This window comes from Cottoperca gobio, chromosome 11, assembly GCF_900634415.1.
Source record: "Cottoperca gobio chromosome 11, fCotGob3.1, whole genome shotgun sequence".
Taxonomy (NCBI): Eukaryota; Metazoa; Chordata; class Actinopteri; order Perciformes; family Bovichtidae; genus Cottoperca; species Cottoperca gobio.
In genome coordinates, this window is record NC_041365.1 from 2675883 (window position 1) to 2688979 (window position 13097).

A 13097-nucleotide genomic window follows, 5' to 3' on the forward strand; every position below is an offset into this window, starting at 1 on the left:
ATCTTCGTCACGCTGGGGATCACTGTTCACTGTCAGGGTTAAGACAACTGCTACTCTTAAGGTGTAGACGATTGCCGTGCTTTTCAGTTCTTCACTGCCCTTTTTACAAATTCACCTTTTTTACGCCATGTTCTCATTAATCCTCACATTTCAACATTGTTTCTGATTTCCCTACACGTACACACCCATGACCCAACTGTTACTGCTCCGCTCCCTAAATCCCATCCTCTTTTGTCTGTCTTCCCTGTCTCAGATCCAGGTAATCAGCTTTGTCACGGAGCAGAACTGGGACTCGCTGGAGGTGTTTGACGGAGGTGACAACACCGACACCATGCTTGGCAGCTTCTCAGGTATTGCTGCATATGTGTGTGTTCTTTTAATCAGTTTTTACAGAGCAGCATATGCCCCCGGAACACGTACTGTATTTGTTAACCAACACGTATAGTACTGAAAGTGGGTGCTTCATTTGGCGGCAGTTGGAATTGTAACATTTCTATGTTAAATACAGAGAAGATAAAGGCAGCTGTTGTACTCATGGGGAAGTTTCAAAATTCCAAACTGGTTGAGTTCCCCCTGGAAGAGTCTTGGTACGATTCTACAAAGGTTAGCCTTTTGTGTGTGCTGAGTTGAAGGGAGCGTTTGTTTCTTCTGTGATACTCCCCTCATGGTGAGGATACAGCAACAGGGAATTCTCCCTTTGTTTGGGCTTGGAACCTGACCAAAAGTAAACGTTAGATGTAACCTGAAGTAAAAAGATGACAGAGGAATGCCAGGCTCACAAATATGAGTTATCAAATGACCAATTTTAGGTCATACTGTTTCTGCAGGACATGTGATTTTATTAAGCGTTTTATTTTATTTTATATTATCAGCTACATGCGCACACATTGGGAGACGCTCTTTCTTTTGACTCGAGTAGGTTCTACTATATACATCTGCTTCCCCAAATATCCTAGTACACCGATACACAATCATTTATGCATGCATGTTTGCTGTATGCACACACACACACACACACACACACACACACACACACACACACACACACACCCTTAAGTCTGCAAATGTAAAAGGAACAAGCTCTTGAGCTATTTGCCAGCAGCTTACACGCTTAGTTATGGTCAGTCTATGCAGAAGATAGCATTGCTAAACTCTGCTATTAATCTTCTCCCCAAGGCACCACGGTCCCAGCTCTCCTCAACAGCACCTCCAACCAACTCTACCTCCACTTTTTCTCTGATATTAGTGTGTCTGCCGCTGGATTCAGGCTGGAATACAAAAGTAAGTGTACAAACTGTTGAAACCACTTGATGTACAGTACCAACACCCTGAGGACAAGTACATTTAAAATGGAGTACGTTTCTTATAAAGGCTTGCTAAATGTCTTTCTCCTGCAATGTTTAGTCACATGTTCCATTATCATTTCTGTGCATCCATGTTTCTGTGTAATTATTACATTTCCTTTCTTTTTCTCTGTCCCCGTCGTCTTCTTCATCTATTTCTTAGCGGTGTCTCTTACCAACTGTCCAGAGCCTATAGTTCCTATGAATGCCATCAAGGTTGGGGAGCGTCTTCAGATGAATAACGTGGTGTCATTCCAGTGTGAACCTGGATATACTTTACAGGTAACATCTCCTCGCTTCAGATACGGTTCTGTCATAAGTGACCATAAAACCGCCTCGATGCTTATCCTTTTCTGGCCTTTGTCAATGTCACTCCTGTCACTTCTCCTCCTCTTCAGTTATCTCCTCAAGCAGTGATCACATTTTACTGAAGTGCATAAAGCCAAATGTCAGAGAGAAGAAGCTGGGGTAGACTCGATGGACTGGATCATGTAACAAGACACTTTAGACATTTATTTACAAGTTAGGGAGCGTATGCATCTCTTTTCTGTGATCAAAGTGTCTGCCGCTTATCATTTATAGGATGTAGTGCTATAAACTCAGAATTCTGCACAGCCTCCCCAAGTTTGACTGTTCTGCACATCCTCCAGAGCTTTCACTTTATTCATGGTTTCAGGAGACAGATGGGCGACACCTGAACAACACTGGATGCAGTAGTTTACACACATTTCATTTGAAAGTTCCCTCTCCACTCCACAATACACACTTCCATCAGAACTCGTCCAATCGCTGTGACAGAGAGTTTTAGTTAAGTTTGTTAGAAGCAGGTTTGAGCAAAGATTATTTGGGGGAATTACTCCAATCATGTGTTTCTTACCGGACAATAACAATGATTAAGATGTAACCTGAGTTTTATGGTCATTGTACTTTAGCTTCCTCAGGATAATCTAACAATATTGTCTATTATTACAGTTAACTTGCAATCATGTAAATGACCAGAATATTGCTTTGCAGTAAAGGCATTACGAAGGATAATCATGTACATGTCCCAGATGTAAATACCATTACTAAAATGATATCCAACATTGATAATAGAATCACATTTATTGTGCAAATCGGTCATACTGTTAAAACACAGATATCCTACATATTCCTGGGTGCAGAAGTTTCCTACGCTTATCTATTATAAATCTATGATTTATAAGTTGGAACATCTGACCTAAATGTAGGCCGCAGGTATAGGTAGATAGGATAAAGAGGAAATTAAAAAATCACCCTGGCCTCAAGCTTGAAAATATCTGAAGTCATTATCAACCATTGCAGTATCAGTGAGAGAGTACATCATCATTCCCCAGCATGCTGTCTGGGTGCTCACAGGAAAAAGGTCAGCTGAGTCAGCCCATTACTTTTTGTTATTATCAAATGCCTCGTTTTGAATCTCAACTGCGGAGCTTTTAGCAACATGTTGTGTTGCTAACTTTGCCAGCGCAACAATGGATGTGATCATCTTAATATGCCTGCGATGCTCCCACTCTATTGTTCTGTCACTTTAGATGGATTTAGTCATTACGTCGCCACATGAAGTCATGTGGAGACAGGCAGCAGGTTCAAATAATTGGAGCAACAGATGAGTGACAGAGGGGGGAACAAATGAATTAATTGCTTGTTCTTTGTTGCACTTTTCTCTTGTGTGTGTGTGTGTGTGTGTGTGTACTCATCGGTGCATGGATGCTCCTTGCAGGGGAACTCGCATATCACCTGTATGCCTGGAACCGTCAGACGGTGGAACTACCCACCTCCTCTCTGTATAGGTAAAGATATCTTCTTTTCCTTCATTTGCTCCCAGGTCTGTTTCGTTCCTTCGTCTTTCTACATTTTTAGGTTTTTCCTTCGAGATCCTTTACCTGGCCAAGCAAACCAGCTATTTCAAATAAACTCTCGTGTAAAGAAGCAAAGACGCTTTCATCATCGTCAACCTTTGAATGAAAGCAAAATCACCTCACGCTGTAGGTGAAGATATGTTTACAGCTCACACACAAACACTATATATATATATATATATATATATATAACAGACACAAGTATATATAGACATAAAAGCAAAGGTTGTATTTCACCAGCTTGTGTTTGTGTTGGAGGTTTTGTTAGCTTTTGTACTTTAAAATGAGTTTTATATTTCTACCTTGAAAGCTGCGCTCACACGCTGAATGAAACTGCATTATGTTGCTTTCTATACTGCACCTCAAGTCTTCCTCTCTGTGAGAGTGCTTTGTTCCACTTATTGGAACAACCTACTATTGCCTAATTAGTTCCATCTCAGACCGGGATTGGTTGAAGTCGAGGGAAGATTCATCGTGTTCACAAGCATCAGCAGTTTCCTGATTAACATGCTGCTTTTTTGCGCTGCTACAGGATAACATTTAACCCCTCACTTATTCCTTACAGAAACACAATGTTACAGCAGCACCCTGATTTCCTCTGCACCCTCCTCTGACTTATGTTGGCTGTTTGTCCCATTTATTTCTTAATCTCCTTCACTGTATTTGCTTTTGCCCCTTGCAGTACCTTCTGCTTATTCCCCCCCCCCCCCCTGCCTTTAGTCAGCTAATTATTTTACCATTAGTTTCAGCATCCTTTCATCTTTTTAATTTTGGTGTCAGGAGGATCTCTCGCTCTTTTCATCTTATCTTTCCTTTTGCTTTTACTCAGTACTTCCATACCTTTTTTATTTTTTTCAGTGAAGAAAACATTTATCCATCAGTGGTTTTAAGATGAAAGGAGAATGATGGAAAGCGGTAAAAGATAGTGTGTATAGCACCTCGATACCTCAAGTAAAAAAAAGAAAAGAGCTCTAAACTGTTGAAGCATTTTTACAATTTTGGTGATTTTTACATTGAAAAAAAAAACTTTGGATTATAAAAACTTGTTTTTCTCATTTAAAATCATCGTGTATTTTTCTATTAGTACAGAATTGTTTAAACTCCCAATATCACAAAGAAAAACACATTGAAGCATATTAGTGGTGTTATTTTAATCTGGGTGAATCACTGTTTGCAGACACTAATGAAATGCTTTGCCTGCTCTCTGCCAGCTCAATGTGGTGGCATCCGGGAGGAGATGGAGGGCATGATTCTCAGCCCTGGTTTCCCTGGCAACTACCCTAGCAACAGTGACTGTACCTGGAGAATCTACCTGTCAGTTGGTTATGGTGAGCATCACGAGAGCATTTCCACACTCAAGAACCTTTTAAGTATACAACTTGTAGGGTTGGATTGTTGAAGGACAACATGTTGTAGTTGTGTATACACATTTAGATTATCATACTGCGCATGGACACACACACACACACACACACACATACACACACGGGCATGCACACGTATGATACCACACACCCGAGGAAGCAAAAACACTCACAAACTTGCAAAAGAGAGGAGACGATCCGAGAGCCTTTTCAGTTCCCGACCACCGCTTCCTCAACATTTCTTCTTTCTTCTTTTCCCAGGAGCCAACCTTCAGTTCCTCAACTTTTCCACCGAGGCCAACCACGATTTCCTGGAAATACGCAATGGGCCCCTTGATACAAGCGCAGTGGTCGGCCGATTCAGCGGCCAGGATGTTCCCTCGTCTCTTCTCACCACCTCCCACGAGACCACGGTGTATTACCACAGTGACCATTCACAGAACAAACCGGGGTTCAGATTCGAGTACCAGGGTAAGAGAGACCGAGGAGAATCTGTAAGAACGTGTACTCCTCGTGAAACATGCAGAAGAATGAAACAGGAAATTATGACCAGCCTGAGGAGTGTGTCAGATAAAATTAGACTTTGATAATATATGTTTATAATAATGATTATTATTACCATGGCTATGACTTGCAGAGCTGAGCCAGTATCAGTATTATGAGTTACTTTATTCTGCCAAGCTTGATCAAATGAGTAATTACTTCAGTGTGGCTGCTTCAAACGATCTTTACTGTCACTGGTATGTGGTTCAGCTGCGGTGCAGAGATGATCACAGCTACTTCCCCGAATCCACCATAAAGTCTCGAGGAGATGAATGATGTTTTCTAACAACAGAACCATAAATGCTAATCTCTGAGAGCGTTACCTTCTTACTTCGTGTACCATTAGTGTCACCTCACTGTGAGGTGTATGCATGTAAAGCCATAACATTACTGAATTAGCCCTAGTATTGACAGTGTCAGACGAATCAGCCCCACAGAGCCAGTAAATTCTCCAGATCTATAAATCTCTATATAAAACTGTTGATCACTTAAAAGATTTCCTCAGCATGTGCCAATAAAAAGCTTCACTGCATATCTACATGGCTGCAAGGAATAAATTGCCGCCGTCGGCAAATGCAACAGGCACACAAAGTTTGTATTTGGGGATTCAACAAGCGAGCCGGCAAATCGAAAGGTAGCATTGTGCATTTACATAATGATGTGTACATTAGCATATAAATCAAGCATTATATTTGCAAATACCCCCCTTTTGCAGTATTTGCATGCGTTATCTTCTACAAAGGGAAGCTGTGATCCATAGAAATCAATTTCTTTAGTCATGTTTATATCCTGGCTCTTCAAGGCTCACTGCCTGCTTTGCTTTTTTTGTATCCAAGAGGAAGAGAGAGAAAAGGAAGAATTATTTAGCCACACCGCTTGTGATCACTGCATCATACTCCTCATGCACAAGTCAAACCCGCCCCTGGCATTTTCTTTCTCTCTGAAAACTCCTGTCGGCGAAGGTGGAGGTGGAGGAAGAGGAGAGAGTGGGGAGGTTGAGCACAAGGAGGAAGAACATCAGAAAGATGAAGTAGTGGATTTCAAGTTGGAGAATAAGACAAGAGAACACTCCACTATAGCGCTTGCATTGTCTGGAAGCAGAGCATGTAGACGCATGAACTGTAAAGGTTGTGCTATCTTCATGCAGTAACAAGGAAAGAGCATATAGTGGCACCAACAAGCAACTTCTTGTTTTAATGCGGTCATAATGTTATACGACTGATTAACGGTATGTTGTTGTATTGGATAAATGAACAGATTGTAACAGGCTCATGTACTTTCCCCTCAGCTTATGAGCTACAGGAGTGCCTGGATCCAGAGCCTTTCCATTACGGAGTGGTGGTGGGTGCTGGCTTCAATGTGGGCCAGTCCATTTCCTTTGAGTGTCTGCCCGGGTATCAGCTAATGGGACATTCCATCCTCACCTGTGAGCACGGCACCACCCGCAATTGGGATCACCCTTTCCCTCGCTGCGAAGGTAAGGGATGCCAGATTTGTCAAATCAATACCCAAACATAATGTAACTTTTACACATGTGCTAATCTACCACAGTAATAACACGGTAACTTCCTGTTTAGAATGCATTGAGCTATTTAGCATCATTAGTGCGAAGTGCAGCTCTGGAGCTAGCGATGATCTATTATGAATAATGCAATTAAACTAAATTATCATCCCCATTAATGAAACAAATTACTCTTCAGTGAAAGTCAATACTGTGCGTGAGAGTAACGAAGTCCAATAATAGAAAAAGAATAAAAGAGGAGCTGAATTGAAAAGAAAAGTAATGAGTGCTCTTTCTTTTTGCCTCGTCCTTGACCCACATTCTCACACTCTAGCTGTCGATTATTTAATAAGGCAGACGAAATTACAGAGTGAGGTGATGGCCGTGACACTGGAACTTTGAATTGTGCGAGCGGGCAGATGAATACGAGTGAGAGAAGGAGCAACAGAGTGAAGAGGGAGAAGGAACAGGAGATCGTTTATTCTCTCAAAGCAATTTTCTTTTGTGGACATTTTTCAATATTCACGGAATATTCAGCACGGAAAATGTGTGTGTGTGTGTGTGTGTGTGTGTGTGTGTGTGTGTGGATGCATGCGATGGTGTGTACAGGTTGGCCGCTTGGAAGTCATTTAGGACAGCAAATTGACCAAATAATTCTAAATACTGTTTTAACTTTTCGGATATGATTTTCATGTATGCACACACTTACAGAGACATGCATCACTTCCTTTGATTGTAAAGTAAGTGCATTGATCTTTTTAGCTAACCTCCTCTCAGCTAATAGCTATTATTACATGGCAGTGAACCATGTTGTAACCCTGGACAACACTGGCCCCAGTGTAGCTCAGTATATCCTTCTCTTCAGTCTCACCGTCACTGCACTATTTTCACAGATTTCTGAGAGACATTGATTTTTGTTACCTTGCCTCCACTTACCTACTTGTCTTGGCATTGTTGTAATACAATGTTGTAGCTATAAAATGCTAGCACTTGCTTCTACTCCTGTCTGCCTTCACGGTCTAATCTCTTCCTCCTTCATCGTCCCTTTTGTCTATATGTGTACGTAACTGTTTGTATAGAAACATACTTCTCTGATTATTTTTTTATGCATATGGTTCACTGGGGAGTAAAGTAAAGGCTGCAAATCAGGAAGTGGTGAAGACTCAAAATGACAGTGTCAAGGGCACTTCTATTTCCACGTAACCCTTCAAGCAAACACACGCTCTTCTACACACGGGGGTTTAAGTTCCTTGCCAGTTGATGGCGTCAGCCAGATGTGCAACTCCATAGAGTGTCCAGGGTTTAATCAATCAGTCTGATCGATGGCTCATTTAACAGGTGAGCCTGCAACAGAGGGGCCTATCTACCACAGGGCTGAAGCAGGCCGCTGTAGAACATGAACACAAACATTACCTTCGAGAGAAACACTGCTCCACCACAGTGAATATGGGCTTTCTCTAAGGGCACCAGCGGGAATGTTAAGCTTCGTAATCGTTAAGTTGGTTAGAAATTTCTTGAGTTCCTGAGGAATGTTTGAAAATAAAGTTACAACTACTACACATGCTGCCGTTTTGAGGCCGGGTGCAGGGTAGTTTGCATGCGTGTGGGTGAGTGTAACTGTATTTGTCAGGCTAAGCGGGATATTTGTAACCTCAGGTTATCAAGCGTATATGGACTTGTGAGGCTCTCGTGTTTTCAGCTCTGACATTGACATGCTGTAACCGAACACACACAAGTTTACACAGACATGCATATCTACGGTTTATACACATACTTCACTTTATACACACACACACACACACGTCAAAAGCCCAGGCTACCCTAACCCCTCGCATCATCTGCGCACTCTCTGTATTCACCCCTAGTGGCAATGGGTTGAGGCTTTATCTTAGCAAAACACTCCGTCCAAGTCCCCACTTGCTAACAGGCTTTACAGGCTAATCTTTAGCTCAGACAAGTGCCTGGGCACTATACGAAGAGCGAAGAAAAAGGGGAGAGAGACACTGAGAAGGAAAGCAGAAGAAGAGGGGGGACGGAAAATCCCCTTTTTCCACCAATTGCAGCTGAATTATGGATCTGTCCTGTTGTATTCCTGGCCCACTGATATATATATATATATATATATATATATATATATATATATTCTCTGCCTCCCTCTCTCCCTCCTCCTTCCCTCCCTCAGTGCCTTGCGGTGGGAACATCACATCAGACAATGGGACCATCTTCTCCCCTGGATACCCAGAGGAGTACCCTATTTCAGCTGACTGCTCCTGGCTGATCACCGTGGCTCCTGGCTTCGGCATCAAAATCAACTTCACCCTGCTTCAGGTCCATGGGCCGCACGACTTCATCACCGTCTGGTAAGAAATGTTTCCAGGGGCTGCACATGTTTGTGTAAATACATTCCATGAAATGCTGTGTAACGTTTATACCTTGAAATGTCCATTATGTTCCTTTTTGCTTGAGGATGATATTTTAACCATTTTTCTAGCAAACAAAACAAAATCTCAGTCCACATCTCACCAAAAATGTGGAACTCAGTGCTTCACGTTGAAGTGTCATTGAAATGTTGCCATTTGTATTCATTTCTTTGCTGTTCAATTTTCTCGTTATCACCTTTTTATTTCAGTCCCATCCTTCAAGTCCTTGACACCCCACTCACACCGTTCAACCTGTTACCCTTCCTCTTTTCATTCACTGTCCTCTTGATGTGGCTCTGCCGCTTGTTTTCTAACTAACAAGTACAATATGGCCTCCCCACCACATGTGTCCCTCACCTAATGATCTATTACAGTGGTGAAAAGCTCACCTCATCTTATCTGTCGCTTTATATCTTCACGTTTCTCTTTTCAAGCTCTTTTTTCATTTAAAATCCTTAAATCCTTTCCACCTTCTTATTTCTTTTTAAGTATCTAATAGATATCTATTCAAATGTAAAGGACAATAATGTTGCGAGTTATTGTTGAAGGATTCTTTATTTAAACAGTCTGAACTTATAAAGTGAACCTGCAGTGGCAACACCAGACACCTTTGATCTTGAATACGTCTGAGTGTTTATTGTGCAATCTTAATTAAAAAGTAGGAAAAAGTTCATTTTTGTTTCTTAAAAAACAAACAGAAATATCAAATGAATGCTAGCCCACTTGGAGTACCAATCAGAGCAGTAGGTGGAATATGGTTCCCACCTCTGTGTAAGAAAAGAGAGAGGGAGACAGAGAATAGATTTTGGCTGGTGGAAATGTGTGTGTTCTAATGTTTGTGTCAGGATGTGTATGTGGTGGGTGTGTGTGTTTGCGCCTGAGTATCGAGGAGTAAAGCTTCCTTTCATCACCTCCATAATGCACGGCTGGGCCAGCCATATGGGCGACCGAAGACAGGATTTTGCATGCACGATGGTTGCCAGTCCCAGTTGATCCCCTCTTCCCAAGATGAGCTCCAAAGGCCCAGCTCTCTGTGACACCGGAGATCTGACTGCCAGCCAACCTGGCTACTTGTCGACCACATGAAAAGGGCCGCTTATAGAAATTTGTTTGAAGAGAATTTTTTTATGTCACTAAATTGACATGGCTAAAGTGAGCCAAGATGTCCACCTTTTTTAGCGTATTGGTGATCTTCTGTAAACGACCCTCACTGTGCTGATCTTTCCTAACAAGCTCATGCAGAGCCAGGATGGGGACTATCATGTTCCCCAGTTTCCAGTTACCACCGCTGTGCATCTATCCACTGAACTACTGAGCCAAAGAAATGGGCCCCGTAATGGCGGCTTGGCCAGAGTGCTGTCAGGCAGCAGTCCCTAGCCAGCCGTTTCCAGAGCTGCTTGTAATCTCCCATGCCCAGTCTGACAGCCAAAGACAGATGGTTTTTAAGCTGAATGGTTATGGCAGGAATCTGGGAGCTGGCTTAATCGGCCATGCCCACGCCAGGGGACTGCCAAGGCTGGGCCGCAGCTTCCAGAGACACTCTTATTGGATGGCAGTTAGCAGGAACAGCGCAATCCAGACCTGTCATTCCACGCTTATCTGTAATTTTTACCTTATTTCAACACCCAGAGCAGCCCAGAGTAATTGCGTTGGGTATGATGAAGTGAGAGTAGCTTGGTTGTACTCCGCTGCTGGAAGCTGCTTGACAATGATCTGGCATCTGGCTTTGTTTGCTTTTCTCACAGATATGCGTCACAGAGCCTCGAGGTGCTTTATGGTTAGAGACAGAGCATTTGAGCAGAGGCTGCTGACAGAATATCCCCATGGTGAATGATCATCACAGTGTATTGTCATATAGTTTACCTGGGACCTTTTTTTCTTTTAGGGATGGTCCACTGGAGACGGCCAGGAAGCTGGGAGTGTTCACGGATGGAGAGCCCAACGACCCGCCCAGTAGCACTTCCAATCAGTTGCTGATACGTTTCCGTAGTAACACAGAGAAGGGTGGACTATTCCGTATCAGCTATCAAGGTATGTTAATTACTCATCTGACGGGATTGCTGTTTCTACCAGATATTTTGCGCATTCTGTGTTTGACTCCTTTCATGTCTCACTAAAGCTTACAGGCTGCAGTTCTGCCTGCCTCCCCCCATCATTCCTAATGCAGAGATCCTGATGGCAAGCAAAGAGTTTAAAATAGGTAGGTGGTAATGCTGCCACAAAGGCATAGTCATACACATATAGACACACACAATCACTGGCACTCCTGACGTTTTTTTGTATTCGATGTTGTCCCACCCTGACGGTTGGAGTTGTAGCATCTTTAATATTTAATCCAACTGTCGGTTCACATTGTGGCTTTGACACGTCACTGGCTCTCATACGAAAACTACACATCCCATAAGGCAATTGTACTGAATGCAGACTCACCCCAAACAACACAACCCAGGGGACTTTGAGGCAGCAGTCTAAATGAATTATTATGACAAAATAATCAGAAAGCCAGAGGGTTTAGAGGCAGGTGCTCTTATTCTCCCCTGTAGAAGTCAATGCAGATTCTCTTTATCTGGTTATTTCATACCTCCTTGCCGCATTATTATTATCAGAGACACAAAGGCAGCAAAACTGACATAGTGTTTAATCTATAGGATCCCCAGTGGGGATTTATTACGGTACTTCTTTCAACTGTTAACTTTTTCTTTCACTGGGACACACAATGAATCATGATTACCTCTGTGTCATATCGGTATCCTCGCTAAGGAGCACTAATTGGTCTATGAAGACATTTTGGCTTGTATCAGTCATATAGATTGTTGCCGCCATCTCTGATCCATCATTAACTGTACCTCTTCCTCCTTCGGCTCTCTCTGTTCAGGTGACATCGTGCGCTACCGATGTCTTCCTGGCTACCAGTTAAGTGGAAACAGTATCCTGACCTGCCGGCTGGGGACATACTTGGAGTTTGAGGGGCCTCCGCCGTCATGTGATGGTGAGTTAATGCCTGAGGCTCGAAAACTTGAACGTGTATCCAGGGAAAGGCATGCTCTTATGTCAGGAAGGCCCTATTCACTCTCACACAGTTGGCCACGGAGCAGCTCCACTTGAATGGTTGGGGGTTAAGGGCCTTGCTCAAGACGGGCACCTCAGTGGAGATCGGGAGGGAGAGGCAAGCTCTTTCAATTTCAAATATCGATCCCACCGGTCCTGAGGTTGAACCTGTGACATTCCAGTCATGTGCTTTCCCATCTAGTTAAATGAAATATGTTTTTATCCTGCTTTATCTTTTGAATCATCTGCTTCTATGGAACATACACGTAGTGTAAAAGGGTTCTGAAATGGCTGTGTGTTGATTAGTAAAAGTCCTCTGTGTATTCTTTTCAAACAAAAGTGTCCATGTGTGGGTGCAATATGTGTTTCAGCTGCTAGGCAACAATGTATGTATGCATAATGTCCCAAACATACATTTCAGTTGATCAAATAGCAGCACTGTTATACAATAGTCTTTAAAGTCCAAAACACACAAGCAGCACAGTGCGCCAGCGTAGAAACAATATGTGTCTGTTAGTTGTTACTAAAAGATGTTAAAGTGTTGTCCGTCTTCTCTTTGCTCCTTTTTTCTTTGTTATATTTTAAGACGCTTCACATTGAGTTTACAGAATAAGCCCCCTTAAGACGCATCATTACATTTTCAAGAGGGTCCTGATGAGTCATAATGATTGACAGATGCATCACAACACAGGTGAAACACTGCCTTCCTCTGACAAAGGGACCCTCTGTCACTTTATTTCCAGCAGGGTTATAGGTAGCCGCTATAATCTTTCTCTAATCATATACTCATGAACTAGTTTGAGTTTTGTCTTATTTTGGACTCCCGTGGGTATTCTATCTGCCTGCAGTCATGAAGCCACAGCCGCATATCAGTTTGGTTGTACTTTCCATCTCTGGATGATGCTGGGCTCCCATGAGGCTGAGGGTGGCTGCTGCTGTGGGGCTCTCTCTACATGCTGAGATATTGTCCTCCCGGAAGAATCAATGAGTGCAGTCGT

At 42.7% G+C, this 13097-nt stretch overlaps 1 protein-coding gene across 1 annotated transcript in view; it reads left to right on the plus strand.

The window, feature by feature from the left end:
* csmd2 (CUB and Sushi multiple domains 2) overlaps positions 1–13097 on the plus strand; it is a 217229-nt gene that overhangs the window by 164724 nt on the left and 39408 nt on the right. The window contains exons 37-47 of the mRNA XM_029443772.1: positions 254–350; positions 1177–1281; positions 1507–1625; positions 3085–3154; positions 4435–4551; positions 4849–5058; positions 6419–6607; positions 8814–8991; positions 10937–11082; positions 11171–11251; positions 11927–12040. Of these exons, the coding sequence (XP_029299632.1) occupies positions 254–350; positions 1177–1281; positions 1507–1625; positions 3085–3154; positions 4435–4551; positions 4849–5058; positions 6419–6607; positions 8814–8991; positions 10937–11082; positions 11171–11251; positions 11927–12040 (1426 nt within the window). The remainder of the gene's footprint in view (positions 1–253; positions 351–1176; positions 1282–1506; positions 1626–3084; positions 3155–4434; positions 4552–4848; positions 5059–6418; positions 6608–8813; positions 8992–10936; positions 11083–11170; positions 11252–11926; positions 12041–13097) is intronic.